General features: G+C 39.4%; 2 protein-coding genes across 2 annotated transcripts in view; one reads left to right on the top strand and one right to left on the bottom strand.

The window, feature by feature from the left end:
* Nucleotides 1-21,333, bottom strand: part of TBC1D30 (TBC1 domain family member 30) — a 50,717-nt gene extending 29,384 nt beyond the window's left edge. Inside the window, exons 1-2 of the mRNA XM_019613054.2 lie at nucleotides 21,132-21,333; nucleotides 19,092-19,256 (exon numbers count right to left, since the gene is read on the bottom strand). The gene's annotated coding sequence lies outside the window, so the exon portion shown is untranslated. The remainder of the gene's footprint in view (nucleotides 1-19,091; nucleotides 19,257-21,131) is intronic.
* GNS (glucosamine (N-acetyl)-6-sulfatase) overlaps nucleotides 20,692-21,339 on the top strand; it is a 21,825-nt gene continuing 21,177 nt past the window's right edge. Inside the window, exon 1 of the mRNA XM_003202057.3 lies at nucleotides 20,692-20,874. Within this exon, the coding sequence (XP_003202105.3) occupies nucleotides 20,692-20,874 (183 nt within the window). The remainder of the gene's footprint in view (nucleotides 20,875-21,339) is intronic.

Here is a 21,339-nt window from a genome sequence, read left to right as displayed (position 1 = left end):
GCGGCTCTGCGAGCTAGCGGGGGTCTGCAGTGCGGGCAGAGGAACGGAGGTGCAGGGAGAAAGACGGAGGACGAGGAGAGGAGAGGGAAAAAAAGAAGGTGGGGAAAAAAAGAGAGTTGCTCCCGCCCACAATCCTAGCATCAGAGCCTGAAAACCTCCTCCGGCACCACCTGGATGCAGCAGCTCCTCACAGACATAAAGGGCGGCCTCGTTCCGGCACGGAGCGCTCCGGCTCTGCCAAGGGGAGCAGTGCGGAGACACTGACTGACATCGAGCGGACAGGCGGAGCGGGGCCGGGCAGGAATGGCGGGGCGCTCCCGAGTCCCACGCTGCGCTGTCCAGCACGCACGCCTTCAGCATCCCCAAGTAAAAACAGCCGTTTGTATGACCCCAAATTACAGCCTGACGTCCTACCAGAAACACTTCAAAAAGGAAACTATTCAACAGTGTGAATAGGTGCATTTCTAAGAGCTTTCATTTGATTCAAAAGCATCTTAAAATGTTTTGATACTAAATTTCAAGCTCTTGGTTTGATTGACAAGCAAGGGGAAGCATTCAAAATGCTGACAGCTTTTATTACCTAAGGCAGTTGGTGCTCCTGCCGAAGGAGAGAAGTATCATGGAGTTGGACTTCATGTTCCTTGTGGGTCCCTTCCAGCTGAGGTTATTCTACGACTATGACTATGTCAGATGAGTCAGGCTCAAAGACTGAGCTGCCCAAAGTCTGAACCCACCTGTCCACCACTGTAGCTCTGGAACAGCCACTTGCTTCTTTTATTAAACTTGTTTGCCAGCTGCAATATGGAAACTGGCAACAGATAAGCAACTGCATAAAGGATACCCCAATGAAACAAAACAAAAAAAGCTGTTTTAAAAAATCAGTTATAGCTAATCTAGAAGTTAGAGCTATATCTAGAAGCTGCTGTTATTTTTGCAGAGAGGTGTGAATTTGTTCATGGCTCTTTAAATATCAGGTTTGGTTCTGCAGAGAAGTCACTATAATCGAGCTGCCAGCTCGCACTCTGAATAGATAATTAAGTCTATGTGTCGGTGGTTCTTTTTTTAACAAAGGTGACACTTCCCTGCTGATGTAGATGATGCAAATCACTTTATTTCAGTGCCAGCTGGAGATGATTTAGTGGTTAAAGCATAAAATTTGAAACGAATTAATCTCGCTAGGTGTACAGATTGTACCAGTGGGACTGTAGCAGAAGTACTTAACTACAGAAATAACCACATCATCTGGTATTTTTCTCTTCTTCCTTTGGCACCATATGCAAGTAGCACCACATCCTTCTTTGATCACTCCAAGACTGGCTAGCTCAGTGCTACCAACCAATGGCCAAAATTAAAGTTTCAGGACATGATTAAGGGTATTCATACTTAGTCATCTCACCAAATTGATGAAAACAATATCTTACCTCCAATTGTTAAACAACTGCAAGTCAGCTCTAAGAAAGACATCAATGCTTAAATGATGAAGATAACCAGCTGCTTTGGTACAACCGAAGGAAGAGTACGGAGTCCTTGTTACTGTTGTTTCTCCTACTTATCATTTTGTTGCTGCGTGAAAACCCAGAAACAAACAGGACAATCATTCTGTCAGTCAGAATGGCCACTTTCAAGGACCAGCGCACCACTAAGGGCACTTGCCCACATGCCAGCCAATTAATGCAACATTACTCTTATGAAAAATGTGAAAATGAACTTTAAGAGACAAAATGAAAAAGCCAAGACATACTAATGGGTTTGATGATTCACTGGATCATCAGCTCAAATGGATTTCAGAGATAGGGCTAAGCCTCCTATTATGTATATACATACATATTTTAAGGACAGGAGCAGAGCTTCTAGAAAAATAAATGGCATCTTTTTTAACTGATCAAGCAAAACCTCTGATTTGCCAGTGGTAAGCATTCTCTGTCCCACTCCCTGGAATTGCAGACAACTAATCATGACACTGCATGTGCAGTTTGTATAAGTTTGCCACACTCACCATTAAGTTGTAAATAGTCTTCAACAACATGGAAATTTCAAAGCAGAGACAATAAAGCTCACAGACAAATCACCAGCTTCAAGCTGGGGTATAAGAACAATTTAAAACCAAAAATGTCACCAGTCACCATTAATCTACTTTGCTACACAAAGTCATAAAAGGCTGGTCACATTAAAGTTCTTAGCTACAATTACCAGCAAGCCAGATGGCGTTCAGAAATGATTAATAAATAAATAAATGGAAGAGCCTTGGCTGGTCCAGTTACTTCACCTCTTCATATTTCATGATTATCGATCTGAGCCTTTACTTTTCCCCCTTACTACTTCTTTTTTATTCGTAGTTCATTTATTCCCTCCCACACAACACAGTCACTTTCTGAAAAACCTTTCCTCTTCATTTTGTATGTCTTTGTAGTCTCACCACCACCTGCTAACCATGCCTTTATAAACCCTGACAATATCTCATAAGAAATCCTCCATGACAAGTATAACTTGCTCAGTTCCCACAGTGTGCCTTCTGGTGAATTGTCCCATGACCACCACAAGGTTTTGATGCTGAAGAACCAACTCTGCTCTATTTACCTTACTCCTCACCATTCGCCATCCCACTTCCCTTCTATCTGCACTGGGATAATGAGTTCAAGACATGCAGCTAGAAAGGAAGAATAAACATCAGCAGATAGAGCAGTGACAGAATGGGGCTGCAGAGCAACCTTGCAATTAAAGAGAAGGATATATCCTTTTGCACGAAGCTTTAGCTACTCAAATCCAGAACTCAGGCACACTTCACTGGTTCTTGTACAACATGCACAAAGAAGACTAAAAGTCATAAGCCATTTTCAGCTGGGTCATTGTATTTCATGCATTTCATATCCCTCCCTTTATTCCATATGAAAGCATACAGACCTTCCATAATTCTCATGTGCACCACATCTTTGTAAAAGGTTAAACAGTTGAAGTCTGGGGAGAAAGCTTGTTTGCTCTGCTTTGGGATACCTGTGTTAGCAAAATATTTAACCAGCAACTTTTATTTTATAGGAAAATTGTATAAAATGTCAAGCTTTTTAAAATGTGATGAAAATCCTTTTAGTACCTACACAAGCGTTTACACAGATGTGTTTAAAAGCAGGAGCTGGTAGAACTGTACTGCATATAAACACGAGAGAAAAGGTGAGTTCTAGGAAAGTTCCAGTTTAAGCCATCAAAACAAGAGGCAGGAAGGTTTAGGAATGCCCTGCCTTGTATACAATGTCAAACAGAAGGTACTAGAATACCTTCCTAGCCTCTACATGGAACTACATTTCCCACTAAGTTAAATATTAAGCCCCAAATGTGACTTATGCTAAGACTTATTCTCTCAACAATTTTATGCATTATTCAGTTATCACAGTTAAAAAAGCAGTTCAAAATTTTTATACTATACTTCATCTCAAAACATTTTAGAAACTATGCTTAGGCAGCATCACTGCAGTAGCTGCAGGTACAACGATTATCAGATGCCATGAACATATCAATAATATAATGGAAAAATATGTATTACAATCACAGGTAAAAGCTATTTTATTAACCTCATCATAGGCCAATTGCCTGCCAAGGTATTATTATTACACAGAATTCTGTAACAGTCCACAAAATGTAACCGTAAACTGTAATCCCATTACCATTTGGCTTCAAATAGCTCAAATAGTAAATCAAGAAATTTGGAATCCATACTGACACATATTATGATGTGCAGTCTAACTCATCATGAACTTCAAGAGAGAAAAAAAACACTTTCAAATTGTAGTGTCTAGGAGAAAACATATGGAATGAAATGCGCCTACTTTTGAAGGATGACAGAATAAGACAGTTTGAGTTCTCCCAGGAAGCAAAACTATTTTAAATACACTTATTCCATTAAACCGTCTTCTCCGCTGCAGGAGTTCTATTATTAAACAGCCATCCTGCCCAAAACAGTATATTTTTGCTTTATCCTAAAAGCCACTCTCATCTAATATAGGCTCTTGAACCAAGCTGAAGTTAATATTTAAAAAACGCCATGACAGCTTCACATTATGATGTAAAACAAGCATAACTCATCTGACAACTTGAGAAGAGGCTTTTGGCTAGCTGAATCTCTGGCACTAAAGGGGCATGGGTGCTACAGCAGTGCTGTGTCCTTGAACACGAGCTCCTGCCAGGTGGCCTAGCACATCTCCCACCCCAGCCTGCATGTACAGCATCGCCTCTTGCACTGGCAGTACTGCTTTGCAGGCTCTTTCTGGGATTTCCTACCTCAGACAGCACAGGTGAGCAGATGCTTTGATGTACCAGCTGGCTGCAACTGCTGTGTGGACAACCAAGCACAACAGAATCTGCAGGACTGCTTTGCATGGCTATAGTTGCACAAGCATGGGAAAAAGGAGTCTATGGGTAAAGGAGGACAGATTCATGTTACAATCACAGGAAACATGTTGTAAACACAGAAGAAAAAAAAAAAAAGAATTTTGGACTAACAGTCAGTTCTGTTACTAATCTGATCTCTGTTCTCATAGAAGTCAACCAGGGTTATCTTCTCTGGACAAGGGATAGTGCCAGAGTCTGAACAAAAATAGAAGTTTTGCTATTGTGTTTGTGCCTAGAGAAGTTCACCTTGTGTACTTTCCCTAGATTGAGCTCAGGAAAATTGTTCAGTGTGTTGACACACCATTGTCAACACAGCATTAATATTTTAAGGTTTTCCATTCATTAGTACTTGGAAGGTAAATGTGACAAAAGAGTCCAGGACCTTGTTTTGTCCTATATTAGATATCATAGGAAAAAAAAAGGAAAAAAAAAGAAAGAGTGAGAGCCAATTCTTGCTACAAAGGTATTCAGTGCAAATAGAAACTACTCAACGGACAGGAAATAATATCTATCATTTTCAGAAATGGAAAATCAAGACTTAAATGATTAGTCTCAGGAAGCGTGCAGCAGAACTGAGAAACATATCCCAACATGCTCAATTCCAGCCCAGTGCTACCTCTTCTTTTAGACTGCACACACCCTTCTTGTTTTTCCCTACAAAAACTGACAGCTTAAAGAGTAAATATTCTTTAACAGTGCCTTATTTTGAAGGAAGTCCTTAACACAGCCCACTTGTTCTTGGAGAAGTTAACGCAAAGTAGAGGAATTCTTAGTAGAGAGCTCACTGGCAACAGGGCTTTGTTTATAGCTAAGATGTCTGAAAGAGAATATTGCCTGCATGTTATTTAGCTGTATTTACCGAGAACTGATTTAGAGAACATAATTAAGATAGCACCATTTACTATACTGTGCATTTGGAAATTAATCCACAAGACTCCTGTGGTAAGAAGCTCACAGACCGTATATACACTATAGGATCCTTCAGCTTAGTATAATTGGGACTGGGCCAGGAAATAACTTCAGATCCAAGATTACTAACTATGATACTTGGTATTTTTTCTTGGTCGTTCTCCCACTTTCGCCAATCCACACCATTCACTCTTGCTTTCCACACTGCATGTGTATACTAGGGCATGAAAGGCAAAGGCAAAGAGAAGGTCCCTTCAATACAGCCAGCTCTCCCTACATCGTCTACCCACAAATGTGTGTTGTAATTTATCTTTTTGGAATGAGGGACATTTACACCAGTAAGTTTATTCACACAAGTTGAATTATATTTATCACACACTGTTTCTTGAAATTTTTGGCAGGTAAGTATGCCTGGAAGGTATGCCAAACTTTTGCATCAATGAAAAGACCTCAAAAATCATCTGTCTTTAATGAAGACACCTGCAAATCAGTTGTGAAAGCAGTTTGTAGCTGAATGGGATGGAGCTGTGATGACCAGTTTCCTATGTAGAGAGGCACCACACTCATAGGCAGTCAGTCAGTGCAGGTAAGGCTGGCTGAAGGCCCCTTGCTTCCCATATTGCTCTCAAAGTAGCACAAACAATTCTTATGCAATTGGATTATGTGTGTGAGAATGTGAAAGCCCTCAAAAGTATCACAGGCTGCTAAATCAAAAGTATGGAGACACTTGTAACCCTCTTGAACCCATCCATAGCATCCCCCTGTTTGTAAAGACGTCGTTATTTCTACAAAAATGGAGCAGCAGAAAGACCTGGCAGCCATGCAGTACCAGGACTCACTAAGGCAAACAACAGAACTGCACATTTATGTCTCCCCAGACCCACACAAAGACCCCACTTTCCTGAGTCCTTTAGGAAACCTGTCCCCAAAACACAATCACACTGAAAGCTAAGAATTATGTTAATATTCAAATGCTATAACAAATTATTAACTCTTCTCACTACGTCACCAGCTCTCACTCACAATCACATTATTAAAAAGGTTCATTTTCTGCAGCATCTGCAGTTTCTAGACAAAACCATTTTTGAGGATGGAAAAATTACATTTGCTGATAACACAGCAATACTGTGCATATAATGATAGCAACCCATGCCAGTGGGTTAGGTACAAAGAGTGACCAAATTCATTCCAGGCCCACCAATGGGAAATGCCTGTTCCCAGAGTTTAACACGAGAGACCTGAAAGAATTTCTGAAAAGCAGAAACCAAATTATGCTTTGTAAACATCATACGCCACAGACCAAGGGCACCTCAAATATATTCAGAAGGAAAAAAAAAAAAGATAATCTAATGTTACCAACCTGATGTGATTTGAAAACCTTTACCTTAACATAGTGTGTTGTAGCTGCACTGAAAGGACAAGGCAGAGATTTAACTCAGAATTGTCTTTGTAGGAAACAAAAAGGGTTTTGAATATACAATTGCTTGATCAGAGGACAGTAATAAGTTAATTCCCCTTATTAGGCCAGTAATAGAGGGCAACAAACTTGCACAACTGAGTAAGTCTGACTCTGTAACTCTGTAAAGCTATTTCTACTCACCACAGCACCCACAAATTCTAATTCTGGTCTGCAGCACTGCATTAGAGTAGGTGCTGTACAATCACAGAAAGACAGTCTGCCTGCTTTAAAAGAAAGAAATAAAAGAAAACACAGCAGCATAGTACAGAGAGACAATAAGATTATATTGGTAAGCATAATGGATAGTAGCAGTAGTCAGAATATAAGAGATGCTATTGCGTTTCTGTAGGCTTCATGGTAGAAATGAGTAACAAGGGAATCACCTCAAGGAGGACAAGGTGGCATGAGGTCAATAAGTGGGCCAAGGGAGTACATTTTAATCAACTTCAACGTGGATAAACACCTATAAGAAAACCCCAGCACATTGGAAAAATTAGAAGGTGCTTGTTTTAAAATGCTAAGTGATGGATGAAGGATGAAGGTGTGACAAAACTTTGAACAGTGAACAGGAAACGACAAATAAGTGACAATACAGAAGAGTAGGTTGCAAAGAGCTTTGCATGTTAAAGCAATGAAAGCAAGATGATAACTGTATCTTTGAAAACTTTAAGAGAAGCGGAAGCACACAGCACACATGGAAACACCTATGCACTAATACTAAAATGTAAACGTGTCAATCTCAAACTGAAGTCTTCAGTTAACTCTTTGTATATATCACGTCTTCTAAAACGGCTTAAGTATATCCATCAAAAAGAGTTTGGGAAGTGTTCAGTGTCCCAAATGCTTCCAACTGGCTCTTAATCAGAGAGAAGTGATAGATAAGTCAGCAATATGGATCTTTTCATGTTGTGAAATTACAAGGAAAAGGGAGGGGGAATTGTGAACAACAGCATCCAAGTTTATTTTTTCCTAATTAGGTGCAAGAACTACATGAATTCATTCTAAAGTCAACAGTGCCATTTGAGGAACACAGCGACCATTACTGTCCTGATGAAGGACATAAAGAAATCTGTTGCGAGGCAAAGAGCAAAAGTCAATTTATTTCACTCATCTCATTTACGTGCTGGTTATAACAGTAAAGCAGATCACATGCAGTTACATTAAGCAGATATTTGCATTTCATGAGCAAGGTTAAAGACATATCATGCAGGCATTGCTATAGTAACAACGCATTTTAACTGCAGTAGTAAACAGCATAAAGTCTCACGTTAGCCGGTGGAATAAAAATCACAGCAATGCCTTTGTGCCCAACAAAATATATATGGAGCACATTTGAACTAGAATGTCACAGGAAATGCCTTTTTTGTCAGAGAAATCATCTGAGGCCTACCTAAAAATATTGCTGATAAACGTAAGAATTAAGAAATGTTCTCTTACCTTTCCAAATGATGGAAAGCAAATGCATGTCTTGGACAGTATACACAGCATACAGTATACCCCCAGAATCCACTTAAAAGTCACATGACCATTTAAAAAAACAAATCACCAAATTAGCAGAAAAGACTAATGTAATACAGTAAAATGAATACAAAAAACTATTATTTTGACAGTTTTTATTTGTAGCCATGTTTAAATATTTACAGAACAGAGGTCACAGTATATCGCAGGCTCTAAGGTCTCAAAGAGGCGCTCTTGCCTTATTAGAATTTGATTATTTGCTTAGCATCTAACATAGAAATTGAATATCACAGTGTGAATTGCCAACTCGATTGATTTCAACTGCTATTTCAGAAACAGCAAGATTTTAATCTTCCAAAAAAACTAGTGAGAGCAAAACCAGTATGTCTCCAAGAAAAGATTTGTCCACAAAAAGAACACTTTCAAAGATCTTTGACTGTAAAGTGACTACCTAAGCTAGAAAAAAACTAAGCAAAAAAATGCCTTTGGGCTGTGAAGCACTGTGGAGATAGGACCATATTTGTATAAAGTTTTTAGATATTATTGCTTATTTGCAGTAATGCTAAGGACCTCCATCAAAGACCAAGCTCAAAATGTGCAAAGTGTTCTGTATATATTTAGCAAAAAAGACACATTGTCCCCAACTGCCCCTACTTTCTAGCAAGGATCCTCCCTTTCACAGCATATGGCCTTCATGGATGGAGTTTCAGTACAGAGGAATGGAAACAAAACCCTTTCTGGGGTTGCAGAGGAAAATGGTGTTCACTCCAAGAGAAGCTAATGGATTTAGTAGGATCGCAAATCTCGATCAGTCAGAATGGAAGTCATCCACCAGCACTCAAGACCTTTGATTGCATATACATCAGTTGCTGCTTGCAAGATGCCACTAGTCCTCTAAGAAATGTAAACGTTGCCATTACATCTTGTTTGTAAATGAAACTACTGCAAGCTTTCAGACCACATAATTCCCTTCTCCACCTACCACGTGAGCCATAACTTCACACAGCACTTCTGCAACTGCCAATAAAGGAAGTGACTAACAGAGCAAAGGAACTTCAAACTACCACCTCCCACTTCCTGAAAAAACAGAGTGCATCAAGCATTAAAACAAGTTGGATGGAGCAATAGGCTTTTGATGAAGCTCGCGAGTGACATGAGAAGAAAACTGTTATCAGTCACAATTGTGTTACTATTCAAAGCTTTCTTACTCAAAGTTCGAGTTTATAATGCACTCTCAAAGGCAGAGTTTCCTGAACTGAATATGTTTATGATTAATCAAAGCTGTTTTTAGAGAAGAAGTCTGAACCACTAAAATTGATTTTCAACATGTATAACACTATACAAGTGTGTATTTTGGTAACAGCAAAGCTCTGATTGACCATTTACTACTGTTGTATCTTGGGACAATTCACTTTGCTCCTCCAAACATGACAGCCTTTGGGTGTTCCACTCTCATTATAAATTTGTTTTCCAGGAGGGCCTCTCACCATTTGTTTGTTCAGAGACTAGCTCATTAAATTCCTGATTTCACTGGGCTTCTCTAGGTATTGCCACAAATATTTAAAACTAATTCCTCAATTAGTATTCTCTTAAAAAAATATAAATAAATAAATCAAAATCAGCTATATATACTGATTACTCACCCACTCTGACTTCCTTCAGTTTCACTGGACAACTATTTCTCCTTCAGGATCTAAGGCCCACTGTTGCTGTCAGTGATGACTAGTTGAGGCAAGTATAGCAGTAACATATTGAAAACAAATCCTTCAAACTGCTACCTATCAATGACACTTAATGCAAGCCAAGAACAACAAACCGTACATGCTTTGTATTTTGGCAACATGTACTGTATGGATGACAAGGAAAGCATTACACTGATTGGTAACAAGTTGCTATAATTTTAGAGAGGCATATAAACTTATAAGCGATTTAATTGCTAATAGAACATAATAAAAGGTTTCAAATAATACTAATAATTCTTTCCTCTTTTACAAAGGTGTTACAGTAAGATGATGTAACAAGGAGATGTAACAGACTTCACTTCTCTGGCAAATTTCAAGTGTATGCGAAGAGCACCCATTCACTGCTCAGCAAGTCAAATTCAGCTTATTACTAACTTTAAGGAGCAAAACATTTTAAATATGAGGAAATCTCCAGAGTGGCATAGAATTATAACCAGGAGTATCGATCTAAAAGGACTAAATTCACAGGCCATTTTTTTACCATCTTGTTTTTAAATTCAAGCTTATCTCACAGAACTGCAGAAACATAGCTGCTAAGACTGTCTGACGCTTCAAAAATTCAGTCTATTCCTAGCACTAATTATCCCAAGCAGCTCTTATCCTCCATTTGATCTACAATATCCAGGAAATCTTTTCTTCAAAGACTAACTCAACTCAACGTTTTGTGTGTGATACTCAGAGATAAAATTCATTTATACTGCTTAAACGCTATACGCTCTTTTGAACATTTTCAATAAAGGTCCATTAACCTTCCTGAAAATTCACAATAATTTCCAAAATAAATAAATAAATAGCATTTCATTAGGAGAAAGAAGAATGAAGAACAGCAAGGTTAACAGTACTAAAGTATAATCCCTAGAAGAATTAAAAAGTAGGTACTGCTAAACTAGACAAGTGTGAAAGACTATGCACACAATCTAATTGCATAGCTTTTTCTCTCGGGGTATTTTCAGCAAATGATTAAAGATTGTATCATTTGTATTATAGTTAGGTAACTGACACAGCCACCCATCCTGTGAGCTCATACATACAAACAAACCCATACATCTTGAATGCTCAAAGTTTCCCATAAATATCATGTGTTTTCACTACTTGCAGGTGTAAGAGTAGATCTGTGACCAGATCAGAAGTGTCTAAAGGAGGTATGAAACATGAATGCTGGCTATCTCCATCACGTGCTCTCAGTATGTGTCACCCCTTCTCACAAAGCCTTTTGCAGCACTGCTTGTACAGCCAGCTTCCTCTCAAATTCTCCTTTAAAGCTGTGAATTCCTAGTATCCCAGATATCCTGGAAACAGCAAAGCTCATGCCTACTTTTAGTTCTGCTGTTGCCTGTGTTGCACAGAGCTGTGGGCTGAGCCCTTTGCTGGGCCAGGCCACACGCTCCATTCCTTCCAGGCCTGCCTGGCACTCCCCTGCCCCAGGCAGGCTCTCTGGAACACGATGAGCTCAGCTTCACACTGATCCTGTGCGGAAGTCAGCATCTCAGCTCATTTAACCACAACATACTTAGTGTGACTTTAATAAAAACCTTGCTTTTCCAGTTCTTCAGGGAACTGTGAGGCCAATCAAACTTCACTGCAGATGAGGAATCCGTCTCAACACACAGAGAGAACAACGGTCGTCTGTCAGAGTTGTTACTAATGTCACAATCAGCTAACTAGGGACTGCAGAAGATGAACAGGCAGTTCAGACTGTTTGTTGTCAGCAAACAGCAGCAGCCTTCCTTTGGCTGACTGAACAATCTCCTCAGTTTGAGCTGATCCAATACCACCTCTCAAAGTTATAGCTGTACTGAAGAAATAAGATGTCACTGATGTGAGAACCACTTTGTTCAGACAAATTCATAGATAGCTACTACCAGAGCATTACTTGATAAGGAAACCCAAAAAAAAGAAATTCAGCTGCAATAATCTATCAGATTAGTCCACATTTCTAATACCCAGCAAGCATTTTATGTAACAAGTACTATCCAATACATCAACTTCTCATGGCACAGCTGTTGCGAAAAACAGTTCAGTGCGCTCAAAATGCTATGTGCATAACAAAAATCATCCCAGGAGGTCTGCTATTGCTTTGCAACAGGAACAGGGCTACAGCTACACAGAAGAATACGGAAAAGGGAGCAATCAACTTCTGCTGTATGCACATACAAAATAAGTATATTCTCAGGTGTAGCACTAACTCAAGCTTTTCTTTGCTGTCACAGCTGCTAGCACAATGACAAAGAATATTAATATCCTGTAAGAAACACTGTATGACAAGAATGTGTCAGTGATCCTGCAATCTGTGTTCACATAGAGAGCAGCCTGCACTTCTGATTGCAAAATGGGCCTAGATTCAGCAGCAAAATTATTGTTTACAGAAAGATGCACTGAATTCACTCATATCTATAATAGGCAATGAAGTATTTATTCTGGTAATATATACTACAGCCCCATTCAGCTGTTAACAACCCATCAGGTTTCTGCATCACATAAAAATGTTGTAGAGCTATTTTAATGCAGTGGGATAAGATGGTGAAAGCATCAACCACTGCTTGGATGGTGACTATTATAGGGTGATGGCAGCAGAGATCAACTATGAGACACTGTACACACAGATCAATTTGACATCACTTTACCCCCATCCCAGAAGTCTGTCATTTCCCAAGGCAAGTATTCAAAATGGAGAGAAGAAAGCATGCAGATATATGGCTCTAAAGTTTGCAGGACCCACAGTCTATACAGAAGGGGGATGTCATGGCTGTTTGACTAGGTCTCGCTGCACTCCATCGGGTGAAGGCTGGTTATCTCCCAAACCATGAGAGCTGGTAACTCCCAGACCATGTCTGGTACAATATACCATCAATCCAAAGTGCCCGAAAGTATATAAGCCCAGAACTTGACCAGATGCCCAAGGTTTATAACAAAAGCAATCCTCCTGAATCCTGCCAAAGCAGCAGTCAAGACAGTTTTCTTAGCTAAACTCTGAAAGAGCCCACAATAAAAGCCCTTTCTGAGAACTGTGCAGATTTTAGCCAGTGACAGAACATATGATCATAATATGTCAGCAGGGATGTATTTCCAATGCAGGCAAGACATTTCAGTATTGAGAGCTAGGGGCAAAGAGGTATAGTGAGGAATATCAGATACAGAAAAATTAAAGATCTGTATACTCTCCAAAGAGACAGGAGGAAAACATATGTCTTAAGAATAAGTGTTAGCTGTTCAGCTCCTAATCCAACTTGGCAACCTCAGTGCTGAGCAGCCAGAGTGAACTGCAGAGATGGCTGAATGTATATTCCCAGGAAAACCTCCAGTAAAAACCTAGTTGGAAACATTAATGGAAAACTACCACAAAATGACAGCTCATGAAGAGCAAAGTCCTTCATGACAGAATACTATATTTGGAAAAAAAAACACACCATATTTCTAAACGCTAGAAACATAACTTCATTTTGACTCTTTTTGAAATTAAATGCTGTAATGTCTAAAAAATGGCTCATTACATAACATGAAACGAGAAAAGGCAAGGAGTGTCAAAATCTCAACAAAGCATTTCAGCTCAAAATGTAAGCTTTCAGAATTTTGCTTCATAAGCAATTTACTTCGTGAGTGGGTGTTTTATTTCATGTTGGAACAAGATACTTTTCGTTGCTGCATTCTAAAAGTGGAATTTTGCCTAGAGTGAGGATTCCAGATTCTGTACTGCACTAAGTATTATTTTTTGCCATCTTTTGAATTTGATATTCTGCAAATGTACAGACCATAGGAACTTTTGAGTTGGGATATGATCAAGTCAGAAAGTAAATCCATCCTCTCACTTTTTAGAGAAAAACAACAAGATTTTCCTTTTCAGCAATAGAAAAGGAAAGAACTTTTCCTTCATCTCGGGAGTCAGCAAACTGAAATTAATCCCAAAGTAGCCTTCTAAGGGATGCCAACTCTGTACAGTCACAATTTGTTAAGCCTGGCAAATATTCCAGTCAGATTTCTTACAACCTAGAACTCATACTACAGCTTTGTTTTTACAGTGGAGAATATCAGCATTAAAAGATGGCAGTCAGCTTTTTACAAATTATTACAGATTAGCCAAACAGACTCACACCAGCACAGATTAACCTGAAGAACTGGCCAGAGACAATGAAGTGGGATAGTCTTTCCCCACAGTGCTTACCGACACAGCCGATTACCAAATGATCAAAGATGTCAACATTCACCGCCTACCTCAATTCTGCAAAAGATCTGTACTATGTATGCACATCCCATCAACAACACAAATACGTGGTAAGTCTGGGAACTTAGTTGATAGTTCTTTAGAATAGGAAACATACCACAATAAGCAATGGCACAGCACAGCACTGAACCAGAATATTCATAGAATCATAATATTCATTTGCAGCTCAGTTAGACTGCTTCCTCTTGCACTGCTTCCCTCAGTTTCAGCACCCTGGCTGTGCAGTTCACCAAATACCAGTTCCAAGATCCTATTCTCATCAAAACGAAGTAATCATGTAATTCATTACCTAAAAAATCCCCAGGATTATTCAGGTTCTGATTATTTGTCACCCTTTAACACAGAGCTAGCACTTTTTTTGTGTTGATAGTTTAAGTAGCTGCATTCAGTACTAAGATAGCAAACTCCCAATAGTATTTAAAAATCAAAATTGCTGTCCTTGTAACAATGAACATCCTGTTCAGTGTTCCACACTGCTGGTATTGTGTATGAGATCACTCACTCTTCTATCTCACGGACTCACTAACAGTTATCGAGAATACATAACCCAATGTTCATTATCAAATACTAAATATGATACATAACAACTTACAGAAACATTTTGCTCATCATCAAATACTAAATATGACACACAACTACTTACAGAAACATTTTGCCATGACCTGGTGCATATTGATATTGACACTATTCACAAGTAATCCTCCTCAGACCAGGCTTCTGTTGCACTGGATTCTGTTGCTCTCAGATTTGACAAAATCTTGGCTGGCTAAAGATGAATGAAATGTGATAATCAAGTGTCATTTAATTTCATAGAAACATATTCACCTCTATTAGATCCTTCTAAGGATTCTCACAGCTACCAACCTCAACAAGCCAAGCTCCAGCATCCTTAAATACAGGTTCTCTCCTTTCCTTTCCCATTACTTCACTTTCTACAAACTAGCACATGACATAGATCAGATTATGAGATCTTTACTATTCAATCTTCAGTCCACTTTCACATCTTGAGTCATAAGCAGCATAGAGCGTCTTTGCTGTATAGCACACAGGTAACACTTTGTTGACAATCACAACAGTTAAAAATCAATAAAAATATTCAATTTATTTATTGTAGCAAATACATAATGCTCCAGTAGGGAAACTGACTGTAAAGAAAATTCAGCCTACACTTAGCAACAAGGACATGATTCAGCAGAGGGTTGCTAGAGTTAGGTAGTATGGTTGGTTGTGGTTGGACTTGATGATCTTTAAGGTCTTTTCCAACCTGAGCAATTCTATGATTCTTTGATCCTATGAATTTAACAAACATCTGGAAACATTCATCACATCTTTAGGATCATTATTCTGTTTCTTTCCCTTTTCTCTTTCCCCACCAAAAAGCTTCCCATGGGGAAAGGATGAAGTAGAATTGAATTAAAAACAATTCATTAGGAAAAACAAGAAGCAACCACAGCATTTCTTAAAGTGTCAAATTCATTAACATCCACGAAGGATTGAGACTGGTAATGTAAGTACACAAACATCAACGAGGTGTAGAGATAGAGTAATTTGAGGATGATTCATATGTAATGAGACTCCACAAGAAGTAAACCTCTTATTTTAAGTGTATCAAAGGAGGAATGTGTTTTTGATAGATCAATTAAATAGTTTTTCCTATAAAAAAGGAGATCCATCTGGCTTCAAACATCGGAGCTACTGAGTTAAATTTAAAATTAGTCAAATTGCAACAGGAAATCTAAAGAAGAGTTGGAGATGAACACAGAAAGCACACAGTGTATCTTTTAATTGCAAATGGAAATTGCAATACTAATATTTTTGATTTTTAATACAGAACACTCTCCTCTTTAATATATATTTTAGATACTAAAGTGAAGAACAACTCACAACTAACCAACTCATACTACTACAGTCTCAGACAAGGTTTTCTCAGTGTCCTCTTAGTGAGATTCCTACCCTCCCTGTAAGAAGAGCTCGTTGTAGAGTGACAATAACACACTCTCAGCAAAGAGTTCATAGCCTGGCCATCTCCCAGGGAACACAGAGGGTACATGACTGAGGCCAGGTAACAACAGTTTGCACAGGCTTTCTATTGAGGTAAGGTGCATTCAAAGAGATCAGAGTATTGCTAGTAAGTATATACATAAAACTCTGAATTTATAGACTCCAAAATACTCCGCTCTCAATATTAGGAGCTTCTCAACCTCCACAGCCACATCAGAATTAACTACTACCTCAGTTCTAATTAAGATATAATTTGTCACTATTTTTCCAACTGCTTCCCATATGAAACCTAATACTTTCCTTATAAAGAACATTTATTTGAGCTTGTGAAACTCTTAAATTCACGTTTAAGGAAATGATACAAAAGCTTCCAACCTACAAAAACCAAAGAGATACACCTCAATCTCTCTGTGAAATAAAATATGCTGTCTCCCCCTGCTGGCTCTGCATTAAATCAAACCACTCGGAGGGAAGGGAAAAACAGAAAGCTAGTATTTACTGCCATCCTAGAGAATTCTGTATTGGAGCCAATATTGAACAGCAGAATAATAACAATCTTCAAGCTCAGTTTCTAAGTACAACAACAGAGTACACTAACGGCCTTCCTAAAGACAATATGAGTGAGACAAAGTTAAAGTTATTATAGATATCACAGCACTAAACAAACTCTTAGTGAAAGGTTCTTTTGAAAATATCTCTTCATCAAAAATACAAGAGAATATTAATGAACGTTGTGTTAATATAACTTCAGTTTTGTATTGAATCTGATTTAAGCACCTGGATGTGATCCTAAGGTTAATTTGACTGACATTCTACCTCTACACAGAGATTTCACTATGTCAAGACAAAAAATATACGTGACAGCAGCGTTAACAAACAACAAAACTCTACATAAATCAATTGAAGCATCACTGTATTATTACATACATTGCAATGTCAGAATTAATGACACCACAGGTCAAAGATTCTTTTTTTCTTGGTCACTAAAAATATTATTTAAAGAAAAATATTTAGCAACTTCTCCTTAGTTATTTGAGAAAGATTTAAAGGGTTTTGGCCAGCAGAAATAATGACATTTTGGGGTGGGAGGGAGGTGAATTTTTTATTTTTTTTAATGTGCCATCATATTAATTGTTTTTTTCAAAGTTGACGGGAAAAATAGATCTTCTCTCTCTTAGCTTAACAGTTTTGCTGAGATTTTAGTACTTTACATACTCAGCGACTGCACTTGCCACACTTGTCTAAGCTATTATCTATGCTCTCACTTCTGCCACCCTCTGCAGAAAATGGAAATGGGAAAGTGCTATGAAAAGAAAAAACGAATTATCTTTCAAATGGATCAGCTCTCCAGACTGGTTCACCACATACCACACAGTGGTTCCTGCCTATTACAATGCAGGAAGATAGTACAGAGGCAAGAATAAAAGGTTGGGGGGAAGAAAACCAGTTGTGCCTGCAGTTGGACAGCTGTTGATCACCTAACAATTCAAAGGTACAACTACTGGAAACTTGTACACCTATTCGAAAGCAAATGTAGCCATAGCAAGTCATTCAACAAACTCCAGTGGCTTTGGATCATATCTTTACATAAGAAATAACTAAGTTTTGGCTGTCCTGGGATACACAAGTCTGGATTTTCTGAGCCACAAGCTGAAAGTTAACAAAAAGTTTAACAAAAATCTGCATGCCCATGGACTGATATTAGACAATAAACTGTTACCTTAACATTTCAGCTGTTATCTCAAGTATCGCTGGCAAATTAAGGAAAGGGGCATTATGTTCAAAACACAAGTACAAAAGCCTCTGAAAATTGTAAGAACACATTCATATTTAGGATGAAATCCCACATCCCTTTGACTCAAAAAGTTTCTAACCATACAAATGAGATCAGGATGTTCACACCTTCAGAATTTACAGTCAGCCCTCCAAATACTTAAATGCATGCAAAATAAAAATATTTTTATTTAAAAGTGGACTATAGCATATGCTTAATATTGAAGAAACAATTATCAAGCTGATGTTGATGAAGAAAAATAATAGGTGAGAAGAAGAAATACACCTGAAGTAGTACATGTCAGCCAAGATCTTTCATGCTATGTTTTAAGTCAACCAGAGGAACATTTATAAATGCTTAAAAATTAATAGACCAACCTATAACTAAATTACGTTAGCACATGCTACTACAATAAGATTCTTTTAATAATATTTTACATGCACCTCAAAGCTCCTACCAGGCATTTTTGTGAAGTGACCATGCTTTATTTACTGTACCTGAACATTTCTGTACCTGTCACGCTGCATGTTAATAAAAAAATAAGACAGGAAACAGGTTATTTTCACATGTCCACTCTGAAGGCATATTTTCTATCTATTTTGACACATAACATTACATTTTTTCATTTTAGCAGAACTAATAAAAGCATTTCAGCATGCCTTTAGATGACAATTTTGGCAAGCCTCATAAAAAGGTTTCACTGTTTTGGAAGAAAAGGCTAAGCAATTAAAGAACAGCATTTCTCCCCTTTCCCACCTGTTCCTTTTGAAACCTCCAAACACACACGTGCTGAGAAAGATGTCTGGGGAAAAGAAGTTTGTTTATACTAATGCTCCTCATCTTGAATCAACTAAATAGAAAGGAGTTGCATGCACTACTAACAAAATGCTGAGAAGACAGTTATATTTGCTATCTGTAGCTACATAAAGCTGTAGCTACAACAGCCTATTGGAGCTGTTCTAGACGACAGCTTAAATCAAACTGTGCTTTGCCAGGTGCCACAGACACCACTGGAAGCCAGTTGTGTAAGAAACAGCACAGTCTGGCCTCATGATTTTAAATCAAAGGCAAGGGCTTAATTGAAATACTGCCCATGTTAATGAAATACACTACTTACACTAATACACATGCAAACAGAACAGCACTTACGTCGTTTCTGGGAAACTGCCTGTAAACAAGCTGTGACAATGTCGCAGTTCTTCTGGACTTTATGCACAAGCCTGTCTTTCAGCTTCAGAAGATGAAGTAACTTCGCGGATTGAACAGAAATTCTGTAATTCAGTTCCCGTTTTATAGCTGTCAATTCATCCACATCTGCCAATAAGCAGAGAAAACAACCTCAATCCAGGCCAAAACATATCTAAGAAGCCTATTGTAGTTGACATGCAAAGTTACTTGCCCCCAGGGCATTTACAAATACAAATTTCCCATATACTGGAAGATCTATTGAGGGGGACGATCCCCAGTTACAAACATTTTCAAGATCTGAGCCAAAGTCTCCAACGTTCATTCAAACTGAAGTACCTCAATTAATTGTGTAGTGTATTAAACTTAGCGACCATATTGTGATAAATTGGAACCTTCATGACAGCAGAATACATCTCGATTAGCACAATCAGGGAGTACTTTTATATATAGAAGACTGCCTGGGGAAAACATGCAAAAGGAATAAGTAAATGGCAATAGACAAAGGAAAATGTTCAAGAAGCTGCCTGCAAAGCTAGGGATGCAACTCCAGGATGAGCTCTAAGTGGAAACCTATTTCCACAAAAAGGCAAATGATGTAGCTTCAGTCAGAGCCTTCACTATTTCCACTGGTTTCAGTGGCACCAGAGCTCTCAGCTCACCAAAATGACTCAGCTTACTTCTAGTGCTCCTGCTGACACTTGTGCAGTGAGCTTTGGAGATGTGGGAGTTTTGGGATTCTCTCCTCTGCGCATCCCACCAGTGAAAGTCTGGGTCTTGCCTACCATGTGCTGACCTCTTCAGCTCTTTGCCACGGAACAGCCTGGTGAAATTTGCTATTGCTGTCCTGACAGCTTTCTTCCTGAGACTGTTCTCAAACCCTATTGCTTTCAGTCCAACCACGCCTCTCAAAGCTGAAAGAAAATCAATCAAAAAATCCACAGTGCAGTAATCTGATCCAGTGAGCAAAAAGTTGATGCTTTCAGGAAAAGCTACCGTTAGTGGGATGGTGATTGGCTCATACAGCAAAACCTTCCTCAAAACTTTACAGAGCTTAAAAAAAAGACAAAGTAGGCTGAAATGCTAACCAATTATGGGATGGGAGAGAAACAGGTATGGCAGCAAGGGCAGAGGCTGGCAAAAACAACTCTGCATTCTGCTGCAGGCAGCCCATCCAGATCGGTCCCTGCTGCTCAATCAGTACCTCCCATCTCTGGGATTGGGCAAGGTGATTTCATGCCACATCGTACCAGGGAAAAAAATTAAACTGTATTCCTACTGACATGGACAGTCATCACAAAAGCAGTGAAGTAAATTTTATCCTTTCTTGTTCACCCCAGTTAGCTGTTCCTGTAAAAACCATTCATTACTGTTGCTGCAAAAGTCCTAAGTTTTAGTTCCAGGACATACATTCCCATACAAACTAATTTCTTGTTGAATCCCAGATACCATGGGACATACAGAACATGAGCCCATATCCTGTAACATTGGGTTGAGTACCATCATCTCGTTAGGAAGCTAAACAAGGAAGCAGAAAGGTGTTTGCACAGCTTGAGAAACTGGCATGTCTATTCACCTCCTGCTTTCTGTCCTTGACAGAAACAAGGATACCCTGACATCAGGAGACAAGAGATCTTCGTATGGTCCTCTTCACCAGGCTGGCTTGCGGCTGCAAGTCCCATCCTTCAGGAAGCATTCACTGTCACAGCTGCACGGGCGTTGTGAGCCCTTTGACAGCTTCGTTTTGGTTCGTTTTTATTTTGAATTCATTTTGCTTTTCTTGGAGACAAGTTTACCTGCACAGTAAGCCTGAAAACCGCAAAGCTGAAGAGAATTACGAGAGCTTGAAAACACGGCCAGCTTTCACGGAGGAAGGAGGGAAAGAACAACAACGGATGACACCCGTTCCACCTGCCGCAGGTGAGCCCGCCCCGTCCCTCAGGCCCGGCCGCAGCGAGCCCCGTGCCGAGCGCTGCACCGAGCGGAGGGGAGAGCGGCCCGTACCTTTCAGCCGCAGGTATTCGGCGCGGCTCGGCCGCTGCTGCTGCAGCTCCCGCAGGACGCGGGGAGGGGCGGCCACCTCGGCGGCGCTGTAGAGCTCGGTGAGCAGCCCGCTGACCAGCGACGAGGTGCGGCTGGAGCGGCCGCTGCCTGGAACCTCCTCGTCCTCCTCGTCTTCCTCTTCGGCCAGGCTGTCCGCGCTGCTGCCCGC

This window comes from Meleagris gallopavo, chromosome 1 (assembly GCF_000146605.3).
Source record: "Meleagris gallopavo isolate NT-WF06-2002-E0010 breed Aviagen turkey brand Nicholas breeding stock chromosome 1, Turkey_5.1, whole genome shotgun sequence".
NCBI classification, from domain to species: domain Eukaryota; kingdom Metazoa; phylum Chordata; class Aves; order Galliformes; family Phasianidae; genus Meleagris; species Meleagris gallopavo.
The sequence above is the reverse complement of the archived record's forward strand: the minus strand, read 5'-3'. Positions and strand labels throughout refer to the sequence as shown.